The 25,482-nt window shown below is 29.9% G+C and overlaps 1 protein-coding gene across 1 annotated transcript in view; it reads left to right on the top strand.

Moving 5' to 3' along the window:
• Positions 1–2,499: 2,499 nt before the first annotated feature.
• LOC119609657 overlaps positions 2,500–25,482 on the top strand; it is a gene marked incomplete at its 3' end in the record, with an annotated part of 113,069 nt that continues 90,086 nt past the window's right edge. The window contains exons 1-3 of the mRNA XM_037964513.1: positions 2,500–2,567; positions 2,746–2,922; positions 17,950–18,299. Coding sequence (XP_037820441.1) covers positions 18,146–18,299 — 154 coding nt within the window. The remainder of the gene's footprint in view (positions 2,568–2,745; positions 2,923–17,949; positions 18,300–25,482) is intronic.

A 25,482-nucleotide genomic window follows, 5' to 3' on the forward strand; every position in this document is an offset into this window, starting at 1 on the left:
CAGTTCTAGTTCAGTTCTAGTTCAGTTCTAGTTCAGTTCTAGTTCAGTTCTAGTTCAGTTCTAGTTCAGTTCTAGTTCAGTTCTAGTTCAGTTCTAGTTCAGTTCTAGTTCAGTTCTAGTTCAGTTCTAGTTCAGTTCTAGTTCAGTTCTAGTTCAGTTCTAGTTCAGTTCTAGTTCAGTTCTAGTTCAGTTCTAGTTCAGTTCTAGTTCAGTTCTAGTTCAGTTCTAGTTCAGTTCTAGTTCAGTTCTAGTTCAGTTCTAGTTCAGTTCTAGTTCAGTTCTAGTTCAGTTCTAGTTCAGTTCTAGTTCAGTTCTAGTTCAGTTCTAGTTCAGTTCTAGTTCAGTTCTAGTTCAGTTCTAGTTCAGTTCTAGTTCAGTTCTAGTTCAGTTCTAGTTCAGTTCTAGTTCAGTTCTAGTTCAGTTCTAGTTCAGTTCTAGTTCAGTTCTAGTTCAGTTCTAGTTCAGTTCTAGTTCAGTTCTAGTTCAGTCTAGTTCAGTTCTAGTTCAGTTCTAGTTCAGTTCTAGTTCAGTTCTAGTTCAGTTCTAGTTCAGTTCTAGTTCAGTTCTAGTTCAGTTCTAGTTCAGTTCTAGTTCAGTTCTAGTTCAGTTCTAGTTCAGTTCTAGTTCAGTTCTAGTTCAGTTCTAGTTCAGTTCTAGTTCAGTTCTAGTTCAGTTCTAGTTCAGTTCTAGTTCAGTTCTAGTTCAGTTCTAGTTCAGTTCTAGTTCAGTTCTAGTTCAGTTCTAGTTCAGTTCTAGTTCAGTTCTAGTTCAGTTCTAGTTCAGTTCTAGTTCAGTTCTAGTTCAGTTCTAGTTCAGTTTAGTTTAGTTCAGTTCTAGTTCAGTTCTAGTTCAGTTCTAGTTCAGTTCTAGTTCAGTTCTAGTTCTTTCTAGTTCAGTTCTAGTTCAGTTCTAGTTCAGTTCTAGTTCAGTTCTAGTTCAGTTCTAGTTCAGTTCTAGTTCAGTTCTAGTTCAGTTCTAGTTCAGTTCTAGTTCAGTTCTAGTTCAGTTCTAGTTCAGTTCTAGTTCAGTTCTAGTTCAGTTCTAGTTCAGTTCTAGTTCAGTTCTAGTTCAGTTCTAGTTCAGTTCTAGTTCAGTTCTAGTTCAGTTCTAGTTCAGTTCTAGTTCAGTTCTAGTTCAGTTCTAGTTCAGTTCTAGTTCAGTTCTAGTCAGTTCTAGTCAGTTCTAGTTCAGTTCTAGTTCAGTTATATATGTGAAGTATTAAGAAAAAAATTTTAACTTTTTTGAAATATGATAAGGTTGTTATCTTTAGAATTTCTAAAAAAAAAACATCAATAAGAGTTTAGTTCTGCTACTTTGTACTATGACCTACACTAATCTTACCGCCTGATAAATGACCTACACCGAGTCAAACAACAACGAGAAACTGTAAACTGTTATACAAAACAAACAAAAAATGGTGGCCCAAACATATTACACAAAACAAGAGCATGTAAGCACAAACTCTTTAAACAACTTTTACTTTCCAGAAGTAAACAGAAAAGAGAAAAGCTTTTCCACATAAAATTAGAGAGTTATAACGAAGAAGAAAATAGTTAAAAGGATTTTATATATGAAAGGAAACAAAGAGAAAGAGAGATAGAAATTGACGAGAGAGTGCTTTAACGCTTAATAACACATACTTACTTGGCTATAAAAATCTATACTATATGATGGCGTTAAAAACGAAGTTAACGTTTTTTTGCTAGTTGCATATTGTGGTTCTAATGGTACGCACGTCCCTCTATTGTAATAAATGATTTTTTTCCTACATAACGCTTTTCTAACAAAAACATTTATTTCTTTGTCATCATTATCATCAGTTTTGGCATTATTTTTATGTTGATGACAAACTTAAATGTCAATTTGTTTTGTATTGTGTGGTTTTAGGCTGCAAAATATAAAAAAATGATTATTTATAAAAAATTATAAATGGAAATAAAAAATTTATGTGTAAAAGTTAAAATAATAAGCAAATATATTATTGAAAAAAAATATATATTTTTACTAAAAAAGTTTATATAAAATAAATTTTAATAAAAAAGCAAATATTTTACGAAAAAAATGCTTTAATGTTTTTCGCTTGAATTGAAGTCACAACAGTAAAAAAAAGGAAGAAAAAAAGATAAAGTGATTAATGATTGAAAAGCAGATAATATAAATATTGAAAAAATGGCATTAAAAAGAAATTTAAATAAATTTTAAATGAAAAATTAAATTAAAATATTCAAAGAATTTAAGCTTAATACAATAATTGAAACTGCAAAAAATTTGTTTATTTATGAAAATAAAATTACAAAAAAATCGGGTTTAATTATGTGGTTTACCGTTAATAATTTACTTTAGAATTTTCTAACATAAAAACTAATTATATTATCTAAATATCATGTAATATGTTAAATATGTGTGTGTGTGTTACAAAAGTATATATAAATGTGTCATGTGTGTTTTATGCTCGAGTCCTTGTTCATACGTAGTCCAGTAAAATTGGTGGAAATTAATATTAACTAACGAATTTTTTTAATAAACAAATTATATCGGCAAAGATTAATATTAATCAGATATTTGAGGTAAAAGTTCACAAAAATCATTATTTTCTTCGAATATTTTACAAGTGTTTTATATATGGCATATTATAGCCCCTAGTTAAGACTACTAGTCTTCGCCATTTTGTATTTAACTATTTAAAATACCTCCTCAAATTCCTAATTTAACTGGACTAATAGTATAAAATGTGTATTTTCACAGGACTCCTAAGGTTATGTAAATTTTAATTGCACTTCCCTATCAACTCCTATTTATGTGTCTGTGCGTGTGTGTAATATGTTTTCATAACTACCTACATGTGTGCGAAATTGTGTTTTTTGTAACTCCCTTGTTGTCGTTATCCAAAGAGGCGAGGACTCAACATACACGGTTTGTTAAGTAAGTTTAAAAATTTAACTACTAGTTTCAACCTTGTTGGTTTGTTTGTTGTTTTCTTTTTATCTAAAACGACAATATATAACCATAATTTTTTAATGGCTGTTAAGCATAGAAAATAAACCACTAGACTATGAAAATTTGTTATAATGCTTACAATTTATTATTAATAAAAATTCTACTTGTAGAGGGGTTGGTAAAAGCTGGCATCTACTAAAAGATTAGAGTTGGCTAAATGTATTTGCATTTTAAAGAGGATTTATTTGTATTCTAACTGGAGGGAAATTATGAGAAAACTTTTTAAAATATTATTTCTGTATAAATTTATTTAATTCAGTTTTACAGACTTCTTTGAAGTTACCAGATGAAATAATTTTAAATTCATTAAATTTTCTCATTATTTTCAAAATGTTAATAAGTTAAACAATTGATCTTAAATAAAAACAAAACTGAATCATCAGCTTAAAAATTTGTTCGAAATTTTTGAAAATAACTAAATATTTTCATTATGAACGGAATAATAATCCTGTTAAGAATTTGTATTTTGGACTGGCTCTGATGAGAAAAATGATTTTGGCAAAAATTTTAAACCATATTTATATTTTTGGATTTTAACAGCAAATAATTAAGCAGACGGCAGTTTTATAACTCCAATTTCAAATTTGAAAATTTGTAGAAAACCTCTAAATGCTTCATAGACTACATATAAATGAATTAAATAGTAAACAAGTTAGAATGGATAGTCGGGTATGGCCGACCATATGATACCCTAAAGCATTTTTCCGAAATATTTTAACAATTTGTTACCAAAAAAAAAAAAAAATGATTCTCTGAAAGAGGGGTTATAAGGGGGCTTGGTTTACGATGACATTGAAGTTAATAATTTAATTGTGATAGTAGTGTGTAGAGGTGAATTGCCACCAACAAGTCATTTTCTGAAGGGGACCTATCATTACGAAAATCGGCAGTATCATTTAAACAAAATTTAACAATATTATAAGGTCAAAAGCCCCATTCGAACGGTACGGTTGTATAGGGGCTAAAATAAAGGACCGATTTAAATCACTTTCAATAGGCTTCGTCCTTAGGTCAAAAGAAGAGTATGTGCCAAATTTCATCAAATTATCTTGAAAATTGCGAACTGTAGCATGCGCACAAGGTTTACATGGACACACAGACGGACATAGCTAAATCTACTCAGAAAGTGATTCTGAGCCGATTGGTATACTTTGAAGTGGGTGTAGGACCAATATTTTTGTGTGTTACAAACATCAGCACAAGCGCATAATACCCTCCTCACTATAGTGGTGTAGGGTAAAAAAAATGAAGTCGCAGATTAGCAGTACCTACTATTTGAATTTGGAAAATTTCAAAGAAAACGTTTTTTTTTGTAATATTTTTGAAAAACTGTTATACATTTTATACAAAACATTTTCAGAATATGAAATTTCAGATAACGGAAAACATGTGTTTGAAGTTTTAGAATCAGAATCATCAAGGCTAATATAAAACTTAATTGTGCTGATTTTTGTCGAGATACGAGTATATTAAACATAATTATGAGCTCAAAAACTCTATTCGGGGGATTCTGTTATATATGGGCTTGGTGAAGATGATCTTGTACAAATTTTCTAGTTTAAAAGGACGGAGGAAAAATAAGGTGTCAATGTTTTCAACTGAAATTGAAGTTTAATTGATTTTAAGATACCGTTTCTCAAAATTTGTATCTTGGCGTCAATATTTGGTGAGCTGGATCAAAGGATAAAAAGGTCCTTTTTTGAGGTTTATATGATTTTTTCATATTTCTTCCAAAGGAATGATATGCAATTTTGGTATCATAAGATAGGTCCTTGAGAGACGCTTTCAATGGCATATTTTTGTGAAACAGCAAAAATAATCGAAATATTCAAGTTTTTCGAAAATTTTCAGATTTTTTACATTTTAATACAGATGAATTACATAATAATTTTCCGTAAAATTTACCGAAATGGGTTTTTCCATTTGTCAAAATTCAATCTAGATCAAATTTTATTTGAATTTATCGAAGCCTATGTACGCTACCAATACATTCTAAAATAACATAAACAACATACAAACCGTTATCAACAATGCAAGCGTAACAAACAAATAGATGTTTAGGATAAATTATGTTAATATTTTAGTTAAACTGAAAAATTTTATTTATAATGGAATTAAATTACAAAGTGGTATATACTAGAGCCCTGCATGAGTGACTTAAATAATAAATTAAAACATTTGATTTTTTTCAAACACTGTGTTTGACTTACTCATTGTTACTCAGTGAATGAAATGAATGTTATATTTGAAAATAAGGAGTGTTAGACAATACTCAGTTTAAACGATACAACTAATGAGAGTGTTTGTGTGATTCAAGTCAAGTACTATACAGTGAGTGAATCGAGTGAAAGCAAAAAAAATAATTAGGTTCGACCAATTAACAAATTTTTCGAATATTACTTCGAATTTTCCAACTTAGTTTCGAATATTCGAATACAATATTATGTTGTCATCAATTGTACTCAAGACTACCAAATTTCAGTGCATTCGGGCCACGGGAACTAGTTTTAACAGCATTCAAAATGTTCACCATTTATTCAAGAAAAAGTTTGAATCGATTCCAACAATCTATTTTGTATTGTTTTAACATAAACAAATTGTTTACTCACTCGATTTGAATGTAGTTGCACATTCACTTGATAGTACTCACAACGTTAGAGTATTACAAATCTTTGTAAATACTACTCCAAACAAACAACGAGTTGTGTGCAAAACTATGAGTCACTCATTGTTTGCAGCAAATAGAGTTACCCATGCAGGGCTCTACAATATACCAATTTAAGGCTAATAAAATTGCGCTTCTACTGATATACATATTATATATTATAGCTTAGATAAAAATAGCTAGCACAATACCGGAGAGAAAAAAGGGTGTAAAATGTTTAAGTAAAATACAAAACATATCGATTTTCGAAAAATTTTAAAAAATAATAATTTCAATTAATTACATTAAATAATTCTATGTAAAAATTTTCAAAATCTAAAAATTATCAAAAAGAAATTAAAACATTTGTAATAATTTAGGAGGCGTATACAAAATTGTGTTATGTCATTGACATTTTCTTTCAAAAACCTTTCATATGATACCAAACCTATTTATCCTTTGATCCAGCTCATGAAATATTAACGTCAGGACAAAAATTTTGAGAATTGGTATATTAGAATGAACTAAATTTTCATTTTCGGTGGGAACATCAGTAACTTCCTTTTTTTGTGGCCACTTTATTAATTATACATTACTAACATCGCCACAAACCCAATGTACTCTGCCCACTAAAGCGGTGTAGGGTATACAAATCATTTGATTTGATTTGATTTCTGTCCATATTATTCTGTTTATATATTCTGAGTATAAAATCTGTGTGACTTTGTTTTGACATAGAATTTTCATTATCGTTTAAAATTCGCCTATCGTATTTCTATTCTTTAAGAGATTTCCCAAATAGTTCCTTTTTCGTTCTAATCGTTTTTCTTTACACAGTTTTTTGAATTCGATTGAGAGGATTTTCTCTGGAATACATATAGTGAATGTTGAAAAGTTAAATTAATACAAAAACTTTGAACGATAACAAAGTATGGCTCTTCAAATTCTCTGACCGAAATCCTACTAACTGATCTAATAGATTGCATATGTACCCAGCAAAAACTTTCATTAAAAAAGCAACGACTTAAAAATGTTTAAAATTAATGAATACGATCCTGTGTCTGGTGTTCGTTAGTCCACTGTCGTAGTCACAAAATATTACAAAACTTTCGTATGCATATGATTACATATAAGTCATTATTAGAGTATTTTAAAGTAATACAGACAGTATATGTATGTATGTGGTAGTCATTGAACAACTGATTATGAAGTTTTTGCTGGATAATTTATATTCAGGAAAACCACAAATGAGCTTTCATATTATATTTTTAATACTTTTCTCATGAACTTTAGCTTTAATTGTATAATATATTTAATAGATCATTTAAAAAATTTCCTGAAACGAAAAGCACAACTTTTTTTAATAACATATTGCACATAAAACTTTATTAGAAAATTCTGTGTAAATAAATATTGGATTTCGCGGAAAACAACACAATAATAATAGAACAAATGGTGGTTAATACCAAGCAGAGGTAATTAATTAAGCATTAATAAAACTGAATTAAATTAATAAAAAAAATGAATAAAAATGTAACGATTATTTGACATTTAAAAAATTCGCAGAAATACAATACTAAATGTACAATACTAAAATGTAAGAAATATCAGGACTTTAGTATTATTGTACTGTTAAACAATTGGCAAACTTAAGGCTGATACCTTAAGCTAAAGTAACAAAAAATTGTACTTTAAAGTACAAAGATAGCAAATTTAAATAAAACCTAAAATTTTCTTAAAAAGCATTAAAAATCTGCAAAAAAACCTTCTATCACATTAATATTAAAGCAAATTTAATTTTTATTTGAAATGTCATTAGATTTTCAAATAATTTTCTCTATCTAACTCAAAATGTCAAAAAATGTTATTATTCCTGGTAAAAGAATATACGAAAAAAAACTTGTGAGGAAAAAAATTAAAAAAAAATTGTTTTCTTATGATGAAATGTTAAATCAACAAACTTGATCTATACTTTGTTACCCCCTCCACAAAAACTAAAAAGAAATATTTGAATACAATGAAAATTTTTAATATCTTTGTATAAGTTTAAACTTTTCGTCAATACAACAAAAATTTGTCACAAAAGGGAAGTTGGTAAGAAAGCTTGAGAACATAAAGAAAAGGGTTAGAAAATCCAATAAATGTATAAAAATTCTAGGAAGAAGGCATGTGAAAAAAAAAATGTTCCTGATAAAAAGATAAAACATGCTAGTTGCCAACTTTTTTTTCTTATTTCAAAAGTATGATAACGATAAAATAAATACATGATGGATAAAATCTGGTGGCAAATGTCATACTTATAAAAACAAATACATATACACATTTACATTGATACCGAGAAATTTACATATTTTTCATACAAATACGTACGTACTTTTACACACAAAATGCCATTTTAATGAATATTGATGATGAGGAGCAAATGATGATGGTATTATGTAAATTTTATTTGTAAAATTTTTTCCATAATAAGAATTTAATTTTTTCCCGGGCTGTTTTGTTTAAGGAGGGATTTTTGATATATTTGAAATTAAATTAAATGGATTTTGGATAAATTTTATTCTCCAACATAAATCATGCAAATTGATGGAATACCCTAATTTAATTTACTTAAAGCTCCTGAGACTGTAGACTTTAAGTCTTTAATATATTGCCAGAGTGCTTAAACAAATCCGTTTGATTGCTCATCCATCTGTGGAAGTCCTCGTCTTAAATAATATCGTTGAAATACATGCCATTATAGGCTAAATAAGAATGATTATTATTATAGTTTCCTTTCAACTACTTAGTTTGGTGGTTGACAGTAAAAGCCCATTGACATTATCACTGTAAAGCATTAAACACCGCTATATGCATAATTTAAGAGGAGGGCTCCCAAATATACCCACGGGACAATCTCAGGTACACTCTTAATGCTGTCACTGAACCAATTCCAATGGAGAAAATTTCGACAGGACCAGACCACTCGTCAGATGTATGGTTATCTAAATGTACTGAATATGAATATTATTAGGCACATCCTGCATCCAAGGAATTCATTTCTCTTGGCAGTTAGGACAGCCATTACGGAATACATGAACGGTCATGCTGTGTTATCTGTTTTTATACAGTAGAATTGCGTATGTTACATTACTAGAGATATTAGAGATATAGCAGAAACCTGGGACCCAAACTAAGATATTGTCATATGCATGATCCAGGCTTTTTCATGCAAGCTAAGGCAGGTCATTATGGACTATATGTAGCATAGAATATTAATCATTAAAAGGCTACATTAACGGTCATTTTGTTCTGTCTATTTTTACCCAGAGTTGCTAATGTGAAAGCATTAGAGATATTCTGAATCAGAAACCGGCTAAACAAACGAAGATATTGTCATATGAAAGACGCACCATGTACAAATCAATACTATTTCCTCTGACAAAAAGTATCGTAGTGGTGTAATAACTTAATGTAAGAACCGCTCTCAATATTTCCAAAAATATCTGCTTGAAAAAAACTACATTCGAAGGGCATGAATGCCTAAGTGCTCTACGTGAGTAGCTGCCGTCTTGGCCTATCTCACGGTGGTCTTTTTCATCCACTAGTTGAGCAAAAATATAACAACTCACCACCGCCCCTTTGTGTTTCTTACATGCAGGTTGCAATTTGCTTATATGGATGCCGTTGAGGAACAACAGGTGTCATGAGCAAGCTCAATCTAACCCCGACAAAGGTAAAACCTTATATGTCGTTCAACCACACTAATGAGATGGCTCTGTTGATTCGGCAACAGCACCTAATGGACGTAATTGGTAGTCCGAAACACGGTTCATTTTAATTATTCCAGTGGCCACAAAGACCTACTGTGATAAGTTGAGCATGTTTTAAGTAAACCCTAACATACTCAACAATGAAGGAAAATCGCCGATATATTAAAGAAAGGGCATTGACGACCTTGTACATCAAAAAACACCAGAAAAACTGAACTTCGTAACCCAATCTTTGCATTATCAGCTCAACCACAGCAACTACGTGGATGCCGAAGGTACCTCAACCAACTGACCCCGGGATTGCACTATTTGCTTCTAAAAGGAAGTCTGACCTTCAACTTTCTCTTGCAGTGCCAGTGTTAGTGAGTGAGTTAGTTAGTTTAGTTAGTCAGTCAGTAGTCAGTTAGTTAGTTAGTAAGTTAGTAGTTAGTTAGTTAGTTAGTTAGTTAGTTAGTTCGTTTAGTTAGTATGTTAGTTAGTTAGTTAGTTAGTTAGTTAGTTAGTTAGTTAGTTAGGTAGTTAGTTAGTTAGTTAGTTAGTTAGTTCGTTAGTTAGTTAGTTAGTAGTTAGTTAGTTAGTTAGTAGTTAGTTAGTGTAGTTAGTTAGTTAGTTAGTTAGGTTAGTTAGTTAGTTAGTTAGTAGTTAGTTAGTTAGTTAGTTAGTTAGTTAGTTAGTTAGTTAGTTAGTTAGTTAGTTAGTTAGTAGTTAGTTAGTAGTTAGTTAGTTAGTTAGTTAGTTAGTTAGTTAGTTAGTTAGTTAGTTAGTTAGTTAGTTGTTAGTTAGTTAGTTAGTTAGTTAGTTAGTTAGTTAGTTAGTTAGTTAGTTAGTTAGTTAGTAGTTAGTTAGTTAGTTAGTTAGTTAGTTAGTTAGTTAGTTAGTTAGTTAGTTAGTTAGTAGTTAGTTAGTTAGTTAGTTAGTTAGTTAGTAGTTAGTTAGGTTAGTTAGTTAGTTAGTTAGTTAGTTAGTTAGTTAGTTAGTTAGTTAGTAGTTAGTTAGTAGTTAGTTAGTTAGTTAGTTAGTTAGTTCGTTAGTTAGTTAGTTAGTTAGTTAGTTAGTTAGTTAGTTAGTTAGTTAGTTAGTTAGTTAGTTAGTAGTTAGTTAGTTAGTTAGTTAGTTAGTTAGTAGTTAGTTAGTTAGTTAGTTAGTTAGTTAGTTAGTTAGTTAGTAGTTAGTTAGTTAGGTAGTTAGTTAGTTAGTTAGTTAGTTAGTTAGTTAGTTAGTTAGTTAGTTAGTTAGTAGTTAGTTAGTTAGTTAGTTAGTTAGTTAGTTAGTTAGTTAGTTAGTTAGTTAGTTAGTTAGTTAGTAGTTAGTTAGTTAGTTAGTTAGTTAGTTAGTTAGTTAGTTAGTTAGTTAGTTAGTAGTTAGTTAGTTAGTTAGTTAGTTAGTTAGTTCGTTAGTTAGTTAGTTAGTTAGTTAGTTAGTTAGTTAGTTAGTTAGTTAGTTAGTTAGTAGTTAGTTAGTTAGTTAGTTAGTTAGTTAGTTAGTTAGTTAGTTAGTTAGTTAGTTAGTTAGTTAGTTAGTTAGTTAGTTAGTTAGTTAGTTAGTAGTTAGTTAGTTAGTTAGTTAGTTAGTTAGTTAGTTAGTTAGTTAGTAGTTAGTTAGTTAGTTAGTTAGTTAGTTAGTTAGTAGTTAGTTAGTTAGTTAGTTAGTTAGTTAGTTAGTTAGTTAGTTAGTTAGTTAGTTAGTTAGTTAGTTAGTTAGTTAGTTAGTTAGTTAGTTAGTTAGTTAGTTAGTTAGTTAGTTAGTTAGTTAGTTAGTTAGTTAGTTAGTTAGTTAGTTAGTTAGTTAGTTAGTTAGTTAGTTAGCAACGATCGATGTAGGCCAACATAAATTTTAATTTTTATAAATCAAACAAATTTAAGAAAACTAATTTTTCGTTAAATTCTTTAATTATTTCCCTTTAAATCCCTTCAAATTTATTGCTTCCTAAAGTACTTCCATATTTTTCCGCAAATTTTTCATTCGAATTCACACTTTACTTCCTCAAAAAAAAAATTAACTTAATATTCATTTAGACTACTAGCAACATATTTTTGATGTACTATTTGCCAAACTCCCCTTAATACCCCTAGATTATTAAAAATTACAACAGTCATTAATTTAATTTGTATTTGCAAAAAAATACCCCAAATATTGTAATAAAACCAACAGTACAATCAACTCCACTACAGACTCAAATATCAATAAATAGGAATTAAAAAGCTACAAGAAAAAACAAACAACAAATAACATTTTAGTTGTATTTAATAGAAATTTACTTTTACCGGGAAATAAATTGTGTTTGTTAGTCGTTTTGTACAGCAGCAGTACACCAAATAAACTAAACAATCATAAAATTTATTTTACAACATTGGCAGCAGCAACAAAACAAAAACACATGAAGCAAAAAGCCAAAATACTGAGTTTCCATCATACAACCAACCAACAATTAATTATTTTTGTGCAATTGACTGAAATTTATGATATTTGATGAACTAAACAAGCAAAAGTAAGCGAAAAATTAAGGTTGACCAAAGATATGAGGACAAGTATTTGGAGGTAATAAAAATTACTTAAATCAAGTAAAAAATTATTTATAAATAGACAACATTAATTTTGTAAGGTCCTTCAGTAGTTTCAAATAATCATTTGAGTTTGAATATTATCTCTTTGGGAATCTTTAGAATTCCCTATAATTTTCTGAAACTCGTCCACATTTTGTTGTCCATTCATTACATACCGCAATACACAAAACTATTAATATTAGTGAATTCTGCTGGCAACCACAATGAAATAGCCAAATTGAAATAACTGCTAAAACAACAACAATAAAATGCGGAAAAATGTTAGTGAAAGAGAGCGAAAAAAAAACAAGAAAATTAGAACACATAGAAATATCAATCTTTACAAATGCGATACAAACGTAATTGATAATAATTGTATTGAGGGCAAAAGCTGATGCTAAAAACCACAAAAAATATTAAAAGCGGTTAAATTTGTTGTGCAGTGTACACACACACACGAACATACATGTCCCTACACTTAAACATATAAATACATATATAGAGAGAGAGTCAAAACAACAAAAGCAACAAAATGCCTAATTACCACATTTGACTTTTATACAAATACACTTGTACACAACACCCTGCATCCCCTTTTCCACACTTAATATTAAGTTCATATCATTTCCCACCAAAAACAAAAACCAAGTGAGGAAAGGGAAATCAACCACTCAGAATTTAATGCCTAACAGCCATCAATGTTTACAGGGCATTATTTGTTGGGGAGATTTTTTATTTTCATTTGTTTGTTTGTTAGTTTGTTTCAGTGCAGAGAGGAGGATAACCAAATAAAAAAGGATGTCATGAGAAAAATGTTGTCTTGTTTGCCACTACACTGTTCGTTCGTTTGTTTATTTGTTCTACATTTTTCCTTAAAATTTGTGTTGGGCAATAAATATTCGACCGGAGAATTGTTGTAGATTTGTTCAAGCCGATACAGGCATTCATTGATGATGGCATTTAGCTATTTATCTTGTTTTAGTGTTTTCGCTGGTTTGTATTGGCTATGTGGGGAAAGGAAGGTTTGGTAAAATAATTATGTTTGGGAGGGCAAAAATTAAGTACATAGATATTTTTTCATTTAAAATATTATTCAATTTAACGTTTAAATTAATGGCAAACATTTTTGTGAGAAATGTGGGCTAAATTTGTGAATTGGGGGAGGTGATATTAGGAAAACAGATATTTGAATTATGGAGTGTGGTAGTACATAATGTGGAAAATTTACTAAGAAATCGTAAACATATTTAATGAATTTGTTGAAAAAAATTTAAAAGGCGATTTTGTTTAAATATGGTATTAAACAAGTAAGAAATTATAGTCGGGCGAGGCCGACCATTTAATACCCTACACCTTTGACAAAAATATAATGTGATTTAGTTGCCATAATAAAGCATTTAAGTTGAATTGTACCATGCCTTAGATATACATACTTAAGCCGTTTATTGTTGAATAAAATTGTGGACATTTAAGTGAAATTTTGATGGGGGCTTTTCATAGGGTCTAGGGTCATATGAGAACCTATTATTATGGAATTCGTGAGGGTCATCAAGTCTTGTATATAACTTGGTTTTTGCAGCTTTTTGTCGAGATATGAGTATATTAAACATAATTATGAACTTAAAAGTATGGGGGCTAGTTGAAATAATGGACCGATGTAAACCATTTTCAACAGGCTTCGTCTACGATACCATAAAAGATCATGTGCTAAATTTCATTGAATTATCTCCAAAATTGCGACCTGTAGTTTGATTACAAGGATTACAAGCCCTATTGGGGGGTTTACCGATCTTAACCATTTTCAATAGGCTTTGTCCCTGGGACAATAGAAGATCATGTACCAAATTTCATTGCATTATCTTCAAAATTGCGACCTGTAGTTTGATTACAAGGTTTACATGGAGGACGGACAGACATACAGACAGACAGACAGACAGACAGACAGACGGACGGACAGACGGACGGATGGACAGACGGACGGACAGATGGACGGACATAGCTAAATCGACTCAGAAAATGATTCTGACCAATATTATTGTGCGTTACAAACATCAGCACAAATCCAATATACCCTCCCCACTAAAGTGGTGTAGGGTATAAAAATTACAGCTGCTAAAGCAGAATTTTGTTTCAAGGTCAACGTTTTTAATTTGACAAATCTTTAGGTATGGTTGAATGGAGAATGTATATTACATCTGGTCCTATTGTGCTCTTCTTTTCCTTGAAAATGTGGCGATTTATGAAAGTTAAGAAAAGCAGTTTTCTTTGATTTTTCCAATCGATATTCCAGATCGATGAAATATCTAAACATATTTGGATCTAATTTGAACGACATTAGTCTGAAACCGTTTATCTAATTATGTTGTGCCTTTAAACCAACCTCCAACTAATTCATATTGAGGAAGCTTCTCCATCTGCTTTTGGATACCATCGCTTATGTTTCTAACTCGTTGAGGTTTGCGAACAGTTTATAACATTATAACCGAATATGATGAAGAGTCCTGTAACTCTGTAGGAAAGAGCTTTTAACTGAATTAGTGCTTATTGCATCACTTACAGCCAAATAACGAGTTCCCTGTAAATACTACTTTTAACTCCATTTCAGAATTTCTCCAGCACATCAGTGATTCGAGATATATCTTATTCTGAAGTTTGAAAAAAATGTAATTTTTGGCTCTGTTTGACAGCGTTATAACAGCGTCAAGACAACCTTATTTATAAACTATTATTCAATATTTTCAATTTTTATTATATTCAATATAAAAGTCATACTGTCAGCTTTAAAATAAAGCTTTAACCTTTCAACTTTTTAAATTTTGTCGACCTGTGTAGTAAATTAAATTTAATATTTCCAAGTCAAATGTGTTAAACAACATCTGTCTATATTTCATTCATTAATGATATTACCACCAGACGTATGAGTAATATATAATTTCATGAAATTTGTTTTATACTCTAAGGCGTATGATTAACGTAATTTTTTTTTTGTATAGTCTAAAACTTATTAAAATCCAATAAGTAAAGTTCCATATCCGGCCGTGCTGCCTCCTACATTGTTACAATTTACTATCTTAAAGTATATCAATCGGCTTAGAGTCATTTGCTGTGTCGATTTAGCTATGTCCATCCGTATGTCCATGTGAATCTTGTAATAAAACTACAGGTCGCAATTTTGGAGATAATTCAATTGAATTTAGTACATGATCTTCTATTGTACCAGAGACGAAGCCTATTGAAAATGGTTAACAACGGTCCACAATTTCACCAAGGTTGGACGGACAGACGGAAGGACGGACATAGCTAAATCGACTCAGAAAATGATTCTAAGTCGATTGGTACGCTTTAAAATGGGTATAGGACCAATATTATTGTACGTTATAAACATCAGTACAAACCCAATATACCCTCCCCTCTAAAGTGGTGTAGGGTATAAAAATAGTTTTGACGTTTACAAGAAATATTACTCTTACTCAGGAAGTAATAGAGATTTTAAAAAAATTGATAGAACTTCACATTTAAGTTGTTTCGCAATTGCATTAAATTACTAAAAGTCTTCTTTAAATTTCAAATATTCAAAATATTTCGTTAACACTAACTCACTTGTTTCAATAATTCCTTATTAAATTTTATTTAAAACAAATCACTACAGGCCTCCCAGTTAAACTTTTGTTTAACAACTACATACTACCGATAGTGTCCCAATAGTAAAATTCTTTAATTGCCTCCTTCTAGGTTTATTGAAGTTTAACAAATACACAACGTTGATATTTAAGCTTTAAATGAAAGAGTAACGAGTGATTTAAACAAACGGCAATAATTAAACGGGCTGCGTGCTAACATTTCCTCGAGTTATGTTTACAAAGTGATGAATTGATGTTGCCTCCAAAGCACATAGAAAGACAGCAGCTCACAGATACATGTATAGGAGACAAACAAATACACAAGCATTCTCTAAGGCTTCAAAGTATACAAACACATATACATACATGCTATATACATAAACATAAATATCTGGATATAAATAGCTTTAACAGTTAAGGGCGTTATTTCAAATACAAGGTATGAGTGTAAAGGCTCAAAATTTAGATTGCTTCGAATGAAACTATTCAATGTACACATTCCAAAAAATTTCAATTTCTGCCGTTTTCTCACTCATTTCATTTAGTTTGTAAATGCCCCTAACTGACTTATAACTACTACTAGCAAAGTGTAGCTTTAAATTGCTATGTATAGTTTTACACAGCGTTAGACATGTTTTCATTATTTGTATTACAAATACAACAACAACATAAACACTTATAGACCATGTAAAGACTTTATAGAACAATGACGATGTTTGGTAGAGAAAAAAAACACTCTATTACTACAAATGATGCTTTAGTATTTTCTACTCCTTACTTGTAGGTTTACTTGCTGCTACTATAGTTTCTAGTTGTTATTCATGTCGTTGGTATTGAAAGTTGAGACTGTAACTAGAGCAACAGCACCATCAGCGAGCCACAGCACTTCCTGTGGTAGTGGCAATTAATCTTAGCCATAAATGTTGTAAAATTTATGAACCTCTAAATCAAGCTATAGACCGAAAATGTTTTAAAACAAAACGAAGTAATACTATATATTTAAAGAACAGTAGGGCAAGATAAATGGAATTTCTTGAGTTATTTGAAATGGACAGAAGGATTTTGACTATATTCAATATAAAATATTAATGATCAATACAAAATGTTTGTGGAAATTTGTGGTTTTCTTCAGATGACTCGTTTCTGTGCTTCATTGAATGATTTGAGCTATTATCTGTCTGTTTGTCTGTTCTTATGTCTGTTTATTTCTCTATCTGTCTGGTTTTCTGTTTATCTGACTGTCTTTCTTTCTGTCTGTCAGTCTGTCAGTTTTTCAGCCTGTTTGTCAGTTTTTCTGTCTGTTTGTCTGTCAGTCTGTCTGTATGTCAATCTGTCTGTCTATATGTCTGTCCGTCTGTATGTCTGTCTGTCTGTCTGTCTGTCTGTCTGTCTGTCTGTCTGTCTGTCTGTCTGTCTGTCTGTCTGTCTGTCGTCTGTCTGTCTGTCTCTAGATGTATATGTCCGAGTTATTCAAATTTCTACAGACTTTTATAAAATCTATTTGCCCACAGTTTCCGCCATCATCTACAAAATAGTGCCATCATTTTGTTATGTTTGGAAACTTAAAATATTTATACTTAAGACAACAAAACAACAACAAAAAAACTAATAAGTAAAAAAACTGATCACATAATCTTTTAAACAATTTTAACACTCTGCTTCAGCAAAAGAATCCTTAACAGCAAACTCAACTCCACCAAAGCAATGATGAGCATTAAACTCTAATAACGCGTATCATTCTGTCCCAGTAAAAGTGATTAATTGTAGAGCAAAATTTTAAGTTAGTTTTTTTTCCTCGTATTTCTAATAATATTTTGCAATAAGAAACTTATTATTTGACATAAACTTTAATGTGTTGAAAAATGGTTAAATTTTAGTTAGAAAAAAAGTTTATGAAATTCAGAAAAATGTTAAAAAAATTTTGTTAAAAAATAATATTTAATTTAAAAGATCTTAAAAAAATTTATGGGGACTACGGGTGGTATGAGTAATATTTTAAAGAAACAACCTCTTTCTTTTAAATATTAATTAAGTTGTTTGTGCAAAAATTTTATTAAATTGAAAACAATGCAATCAACTAAAATGTTTAAATACTCTTAAATCAATTTTGGGACTACGGGTGGTATGAGTAATATTTTAAAGAAACTGGTATATTCTTACTTTAAAACATTTTTTACAAACTTAAATTATTCATGCTGATTGTCTTAACTGAAATCTTATGTAATACATTTTATATTAGTTATTAACTAGTCCAACATGTAAGTGGGCTGGCCACATATTTTCAGTCTATGCCTCTTTAACCTCATTCCTTAGATATATGAATATATGTAAATCTTTTTCAATGTATTCATTACATTATTGACCAAAAATTCTATTTCTCTTTTTCTTTTTAGTGATTTCAATATTTAATATGCTTCATAAAATAAACAAATGAATGTGGGAAATCTTACAGTGGTATTAAAAAAGTGACAACCTAAAATTTGTGTATATTATGTTACTAAAAATATAACTAATTAAATATAAATTTAATACCCGCCTAATAAAAAAAAAACTACTCCCAACATAAACAACAACCCAAATCCCAACAACATGAGTTTTGAACAACATCATCAACACCAGCAGCAGCACCAGCATCATCAACATCATCATCATCACCATTATCATCATCAGCAGTATTTCAGTTTGCCAATGCCAAGTCAGCAGAATTTTTGGTATATTATACATCTAATATTGTTTTTAATAGGTAAGTGTAAAAAAATAGTTTTTTTTTTAATTTTATTTAAAGAATTTAATAAAATTAGTTTATTAAAAAACATTCTGTTTTTGCACGTACTTCTGCTGGGAAGGTAGTGTTGCGCACCACCCTATTTTCTATTACAACAGATTCCTTCTTCACCTTTCAAATGACAGATATTAGCCGGGTTAACATTTAGTACACCGAGCTAGCAGCCATGTTCCTCGATAGGGATCTTCAGTAAAGGGTATAAAAAACGTGTTTATGCCTTTTTTGTCTAAATACAATTCAGTTTTCGGGATTCCAATTTCATGTAGAATTGAGTCATCACAGTTTTCTAACTGCATGATTAATTAAATATCATTTTTATCTGTATGTACATATGTATAACAAGTAAAAATATATTCGGGCATGATCGACATGGACACACAGATGGATGGACAGACAGACGGATGGACAGACAGACAGACAGAAGGATGGACAAACGGACGGACAGACGGACATTGTTCAATCTAAATTAACAAAGTGATTCTGAGTTGATTGGTATGCTTTAAGGTGTATATGAGCAATTCAGTATGTCTGGAAGGAACTATATGCTACCACGCCAGTATTAAAAGTCGTAGTTTTCTTCGAGGTTGGATCTGTCTATATATGTACTTATTTTAATTACATCTTTATAGGATAAATTACTTTAGTAAAGATACTTTTTAAATTGTTCAACAATGACTACAAATCAAAACATTGTATATAAGCTAATCTAATTCCTCTTTTATTCAGTTTAAAAGTTATTCGATACTAAATTTTATTTAATTCCCTTATTTAAGGTATTATTTCACTAATACTAAATGCCAAATGTATACTTCATTTTAACTGTCACTAAAAAGTCCATTAAAATCCATATACAACTTATAGGTCATTTCGAAAACACAAAAATAAAACTTCAATAGACAAGTACCTTGAAATTTATATCGTATTAGAAAATATTTTAAAAAGAAATTGTCAATAACTACGAATCAAAAGTAATGGTCTGGCATAAGCGAATAAATGATACCTTACGCCTGTAATTTTTGCAAAAATAAATACATAATGAAACTGTTGCAAATAAATAAAATCCAATAGAGTGGAGTGAGGAACAGAGTGTGTGTACTTATTTTTAAACAAAAAATAACAAGAACAACAACAAAAATCCTTATACTTCAACACTTTTAATCCCACTCACATTGCTTACAAATCCTCTTACAATTAGACCATGGCCTTTTGTGTAACACTAATGTGACATTTAAATACACCATTAAACCTTGCTGGATGTTTTTTCAGTGACAGTTGGGAGAGCGAAAGAAAGAGGAACAATAATAATTCGCAATGAAATGTTTAAAAGTTTGTATGTATTTTTTTGCTCATTTACTACTAGAGTGACATAACTTTAAACTTGAGTTATTTAAATACGAGTTGTGTCCCATTGATTTTAGAAGAAATAAAGGCCGTGGGTTCAATACCCACCTGAGGCACTGGAAAGCAAAACAGGCCAGAGGCTTGATATGAACCTTCCTTTGTAACCAACCAACCAACCAACCAACCAACCAACTAACTAAGTAACTAACTAACTAACTAACTAACTAACTAACTAACTAACTAACTAACTAACTAACTAACTAACTAACTAACTAACTAACTAACTAACTAACTAACTAACTAACTAACTAACTAACTAACTAACTAACTAACTAACTAACTAACTAACTAACTAACTAACTAACTAACTAACTAACTAACTAACTAACTAACTAACTAACTAACTAACTAACTAACTAACTAACTAACTAACTAACTAACTAACTAACTAACTAACTAACTAACTAACTAACTAACTAACTAACTAACTAACTACTAACTAACTAACTAACTAACTAACTAACTAACTACTAACTAACTAACTAACTAACTAACTAACTAACTAACTAACTAACTAACTAACTAACTAACTAACTAACTAACTAACTAACTAACTAACTAACTAACTAACTAACTAACTAACTAACTAACTAACTAACTAACTAACTAACTAACTAACTAACTACTAACTAACTAACTAACTACTAACTAACTAACTAACTAACTAACTAACTAACTAACTACTAACTAACTAACTAACTAACTAACTAACTAACTAACTACTAACTAACTAACTACTAACTAACTAACTAACTAACTAACTAACTAACTAACTAACTAACTACTAACTAACTAACTAACTACTAACTAACTAACTAACTAACTAACTAACTAACTAACTAACTAACTAACTAACTAACTAACTACTAACTAACTAACTAACTAACTAACTAACTAACTAACTAACTAACTAACTAACTAACTAACTAACTAACTAACTAACTAACTAACTAACTAACTAACTAACTAACTAACGAACTACTAACTAACTAACTAACTAACTAACTAACTAACTAACTAACTAACTAACTAACTAACTAACTAACTAACTAACTAACTAACTAACTACTAACTAACTAACTAACTAACTAACTTAACTAACTAACTAACTAACTACTAACTAACTAACTAACTAACTAACTAACTAACTAACTAACTAACTAACTAACTAACTAACTAACTAACTAACTAACTAACTAACTACTAACTAACTAACTAACTAACTAACTAACTAACTAACTAACTAACTACTAACTAACTAACTAACTAACTAACTAACTACTAACTAACTAACTAACTAACTAACTAACTAACTAACTAACTAACTAACTAACTAACTAACTAACTAACTAACTAACTAACTAACTAACTAACTAACTAACCGACACTTTTTTAATTATATCAGTTTTATCGTAAATAAGCGATTTGTAATATCTCTGCAGTTCGGAGTAATAGTCCCGAATTTAGCATTTTTGCTGAAAGCTTTAAAGGAATCCTTAAATAAAGAATAACTCCCGCAATATTGTCGACTCTGATTCCGTGTTGAAAGTGATACATTTACTCCTTGTGAAACTGCAGAGATGAATGTTCACGCACAGAATATAGAAGCATACTGTGCAAAGTGTCTAAGCAATATGGACTAGAAAAATATATACACCATTTCCATGTTAAAGTTAACATTGAAATCTTAAACTCATGAGATTTTTCATTTACAAAAAGCTTCATATTTGCCTTAGAAATGGTTTAAAATAAACGTATTTTTCTTAGTTCTAAGTTTGATTTTATTTTGTTAACGTTCATTGCCTTTGTTTCAACATTATTACAAGTTTTTCTTTTTTCAAGTGTTAAAAAAAACATCATGTATTATATTTAAGAACACTCACTACAATTGGAAATTAAAACTAAATTGAGAAAAAATATATAACAAACATTGATTTGAGAAGAATAATGAACAAACTACGAAAGAAAATAATCTAAATTCTAGGTGCCCTGAAATATGCAATGATTTTCAACGTTAAACTTGAATTGGTTTTGATAATAAAAGTTCATGTTCTAGAAAGTAAATGTAAGTGATTAAAATGAAAAACTTGGATCCTTGATAAAATATCCTTGAACTATTTATACATATGAATAAATAAATTACAAATTATGCTTAAGAAAAGCAGTAGTAAGACTTGCATATTGATTCATAGAAAAATTCATCGAAAAATCTGTAAACCCAGGGACATATGTACAATAACTTAAAAAAATAAAACTGTACAAAACATTTAAAGTGATAATAAAAATAACAGTAGATTTTAGGACAAGTGATTGATAAGATTTGTTAATACCTTGTTCTTTAGTTAAAGCTTCAATTGAGTCCTTCCTGCACAAATTTCTTTTCTACTCTTTTATTTACCAATCAATTTTGTCAAGTGCTACTGGGTTTAACTTTATTTCTGTCTTTTATTTGTAGTTGTTTTTGCAAAACTAAAAGAAACTTTAACTAAAGTCTTGTCTTTCTCTTTATAATCAACTTGATGAATTTCTTTAGTTAGATTTGACCTAGATTTGTAATGAATTTAAAGATTTAAATCTAACTACAAATATACTGATATAACAGCAACAACAACTGGGAAAAATTAAGAAAAAAAGGTTAAAAAAATAGAAATACATGTCTCTTTCGAAAGCAACAAGAACATGAGCATGATTAGGAAAACGTTTGTGTCAATTTTGTTTTATAAAACTAAAACTGGATGCCAAACAAAATGGCTTAAATCACAGAAACATTTTCTATGATAAGTAAATATTCCATAGATATCTTCAGAAATATTTGATATTGAAAATGAGAAAATTTCTCCATTAGTTCAAAAAATAAAACCGTAATATAATATGGATATATTATATCCATCCCTCAAACAAAATTTAGATAGGGCATTCTTACAATTTTTTACAAAATATTTTTATATAATTCAAGGAACAATTCTAGAATAGAAAAAAAAAGTATGTTTTATGCAATTTCTTTTCATTACAATAACACACATGTAGATAACAAACTGCATTTTTTCTAAATCCTTAAATTTTGAATCGATATAGAAATGTCCTTAGTATGGCATCCTTGACCAAATTGTCATCTACTACATACTTTGTTTTTGTACTTAAACATGTATATATAAATATTTTGCAATTTTATGTGTAAGTACACATAACCCAGCTGTTTTAAAAGAAATCAACAGATCCCTTAGACAAAACACACAGTATTTTCCCAACTATTAAACTTTAGAATATTTACGTGATTATTTACACAGAAATACTCTGGTATATGGACCAGTTCCCAGTCTTGACTGTGGTCTCGAATCTTGACTATCGAGTATTAAATATAAATATAAAGCTGTGGTCTTATATAGATCTGTCTGTAGTCTCGACTATATTCGATTTTTATAATCTTCACGGTAGAGATATTTATAGTCTCGACTATAGTATAGAGCGGACTATGCTCTCGAGTGCAAATTTGTCTATAGCCTCGACTATAAAGCAGTCAATTCTCTCGACTATAGAGTTATAAATAGTTCCGACTACAAAACTGTAGGTATGTAGTCTCAAGTATAGTCTCGACAGTACAGCTGTCTATAGTCTTGACTATAGATCTGTCTGTAGTCTTGACTATAGATCTGTCTATAGACTTGACTATAGATCTGTCTATAGTATTGACTATAGATCTGTCTATAGTCTTGACAATAGAACTGTCTATAGTCTTGACTATAGATCTGACTATAGTCTAGATTATAGATCTGTCTATAATCTTGACTATAGATCTGTCTATAGTCTTGATTATAGATCTGTCTATAGTCTTGACTATAGATCTGTCTATAGTCTTGACTAAAAAACTGTCTATAGTCTTGACTGTAGATCTGTCTATAGTCTTGATTATAGATCTGCCTATAGTCTTGACTATAGATCTGTCTATAGTCTTGCCTATAGATCTGTCTATACTCTTGACTATAGATCTGTCTATACTCTTGACTATAGATCTGTCTATAGTCTTGACTATAGATCTGTCTATATAGTCTTGACTATAGATCTGTCTATAGTCTTGACTATAGATCTGTCTATAGACTTGACTATAGATCTGTCTATAGTATTGACTATAGATCTGTCTATAGTCTTGACAATAGAACTGTCTATAGTCTTGACTATAGATCTGACTATAGTCTAGATTATAGATCTGTCTATAATCTTGACTATAGATCTGTCTATAGTCTTGATTATAGATCTGTCTATAGTCTTGACTATAGATCTGTCTATAGTCTTGCCTATAGATCTGTCTATACTCTTGACTATAGATCTGTCTATAGTCTTGACTATAGATCTGTCTATAGTCTTGACTATAGATCTGTCTATAGTCTTGACTATAGATCTATCTATAGTCTTGACTATAGATCTGTCTATAGTCTTTACTATAGATCTCTCTGTAGTCTTGACTACAGATCTGTCTATACTCTTGACTATATTTCTGTCTATACTCTTGACTATAGATCTGTCTATAGTCTGGACTATAGATCTGTCTATAGTCTTGACTATAGATCTGTCTTCAGACTTGACTATAGATCTGTTTTTAGTCTTGAGTATAGATCTGTCTATAGTCTTGACTATAGATCTGTCTATAGTCTGGAATGTAAATCTAGCCTGGAATATAAATATATCTGTAGCCTCGACTATAGATTTGTCTATAGTCTCGAATAGAGATATATCTGTGGTAACGAATATAGATCTCTATATAGTCTAGACTATATATCCGTCTATACTATCGACTATATATCTGCATATAGTATGGACTATAGATCTGTCTATAGTCTCGGCTATAGAAGTGCCTTTAGTCTTGACTATAGAGCTGCTTATAGACTAGACAAAGAAGTTGCCAATAGTCTCGACTATATATCTGCCTATAATCTCAACTATATATCTGCCTATATTCTCGACTACAGATCTGTTTGTAGTCTCGAATAGAGATCTATATGTAGTCATGAATACAGATCCGCCTAAAGTCTTGACTATAGTTCTGTCCATACTGTCGACTATAGATCTGCCATAATATGGTCTTTAGATCTGGCTATGATCTTAACTATAGATCTGTATATAGTGTGGAAAATAGATCTGTCTATAGTCTTTACAGTCTTTATATCTCTATATAATATTGACTACATATATGATTATGGAGTAGACAGTGGAGTATATAGTTTTGACTTTAGGACTATATATGGTCTCGACTATAAATACATCTGCAGCAGTCACCCTAAACTACAGGGAAGAGTTATAGAGATAGACAGAGTATGTGTAAGTACACGTCCTTAGACTTAAATATTCTTAACATGTCTTTCATGTGTTTTTCTCTTATTTCTTTTATCTGTTTACCAACATTGTTGACGTGCTTTATTAGATTATAAAACAGAATAAATGTCTACTTAAATTGTTTCTTTATACTGCTTTAAAAATATAAAAGAAATGTAATCAAAAATTCAACACAATTTAATTTGAACAAACTCACACGCAGTTTCAAAAGAATCAAATTTCGAAATGTCATCATTAGTGTGCTAAATTGTTTATCAAACCAACAGTCATTGCTCATGCCTTAAAACAAAAGTTATTTATATAATATTATACAGATTCTTTACATGGAATACCCATATAAATCTAATAATATTAAAGACACTGAAAAAACCATATTCTTAACCTTCAATTCGGCGTTATTGATCTCTTTTTG

This window comes from Lucilia sericata, unplaced genomic scaffold (genome assembly GCF_015586225.1).
Source record: "Lucilia sericata isolate MDLA Ls3-8-SP2 unplaced genomic scaffold, ASM1558622v1 Contig001028F_arrow, whole genome shotgun sequence".
Taxonomy (NCBI): Eukaryota; Metazoa; Arthropoda; class Insecta; order Diptera; family Calliphoridae; genus Lucilia; species Lucilia sericata.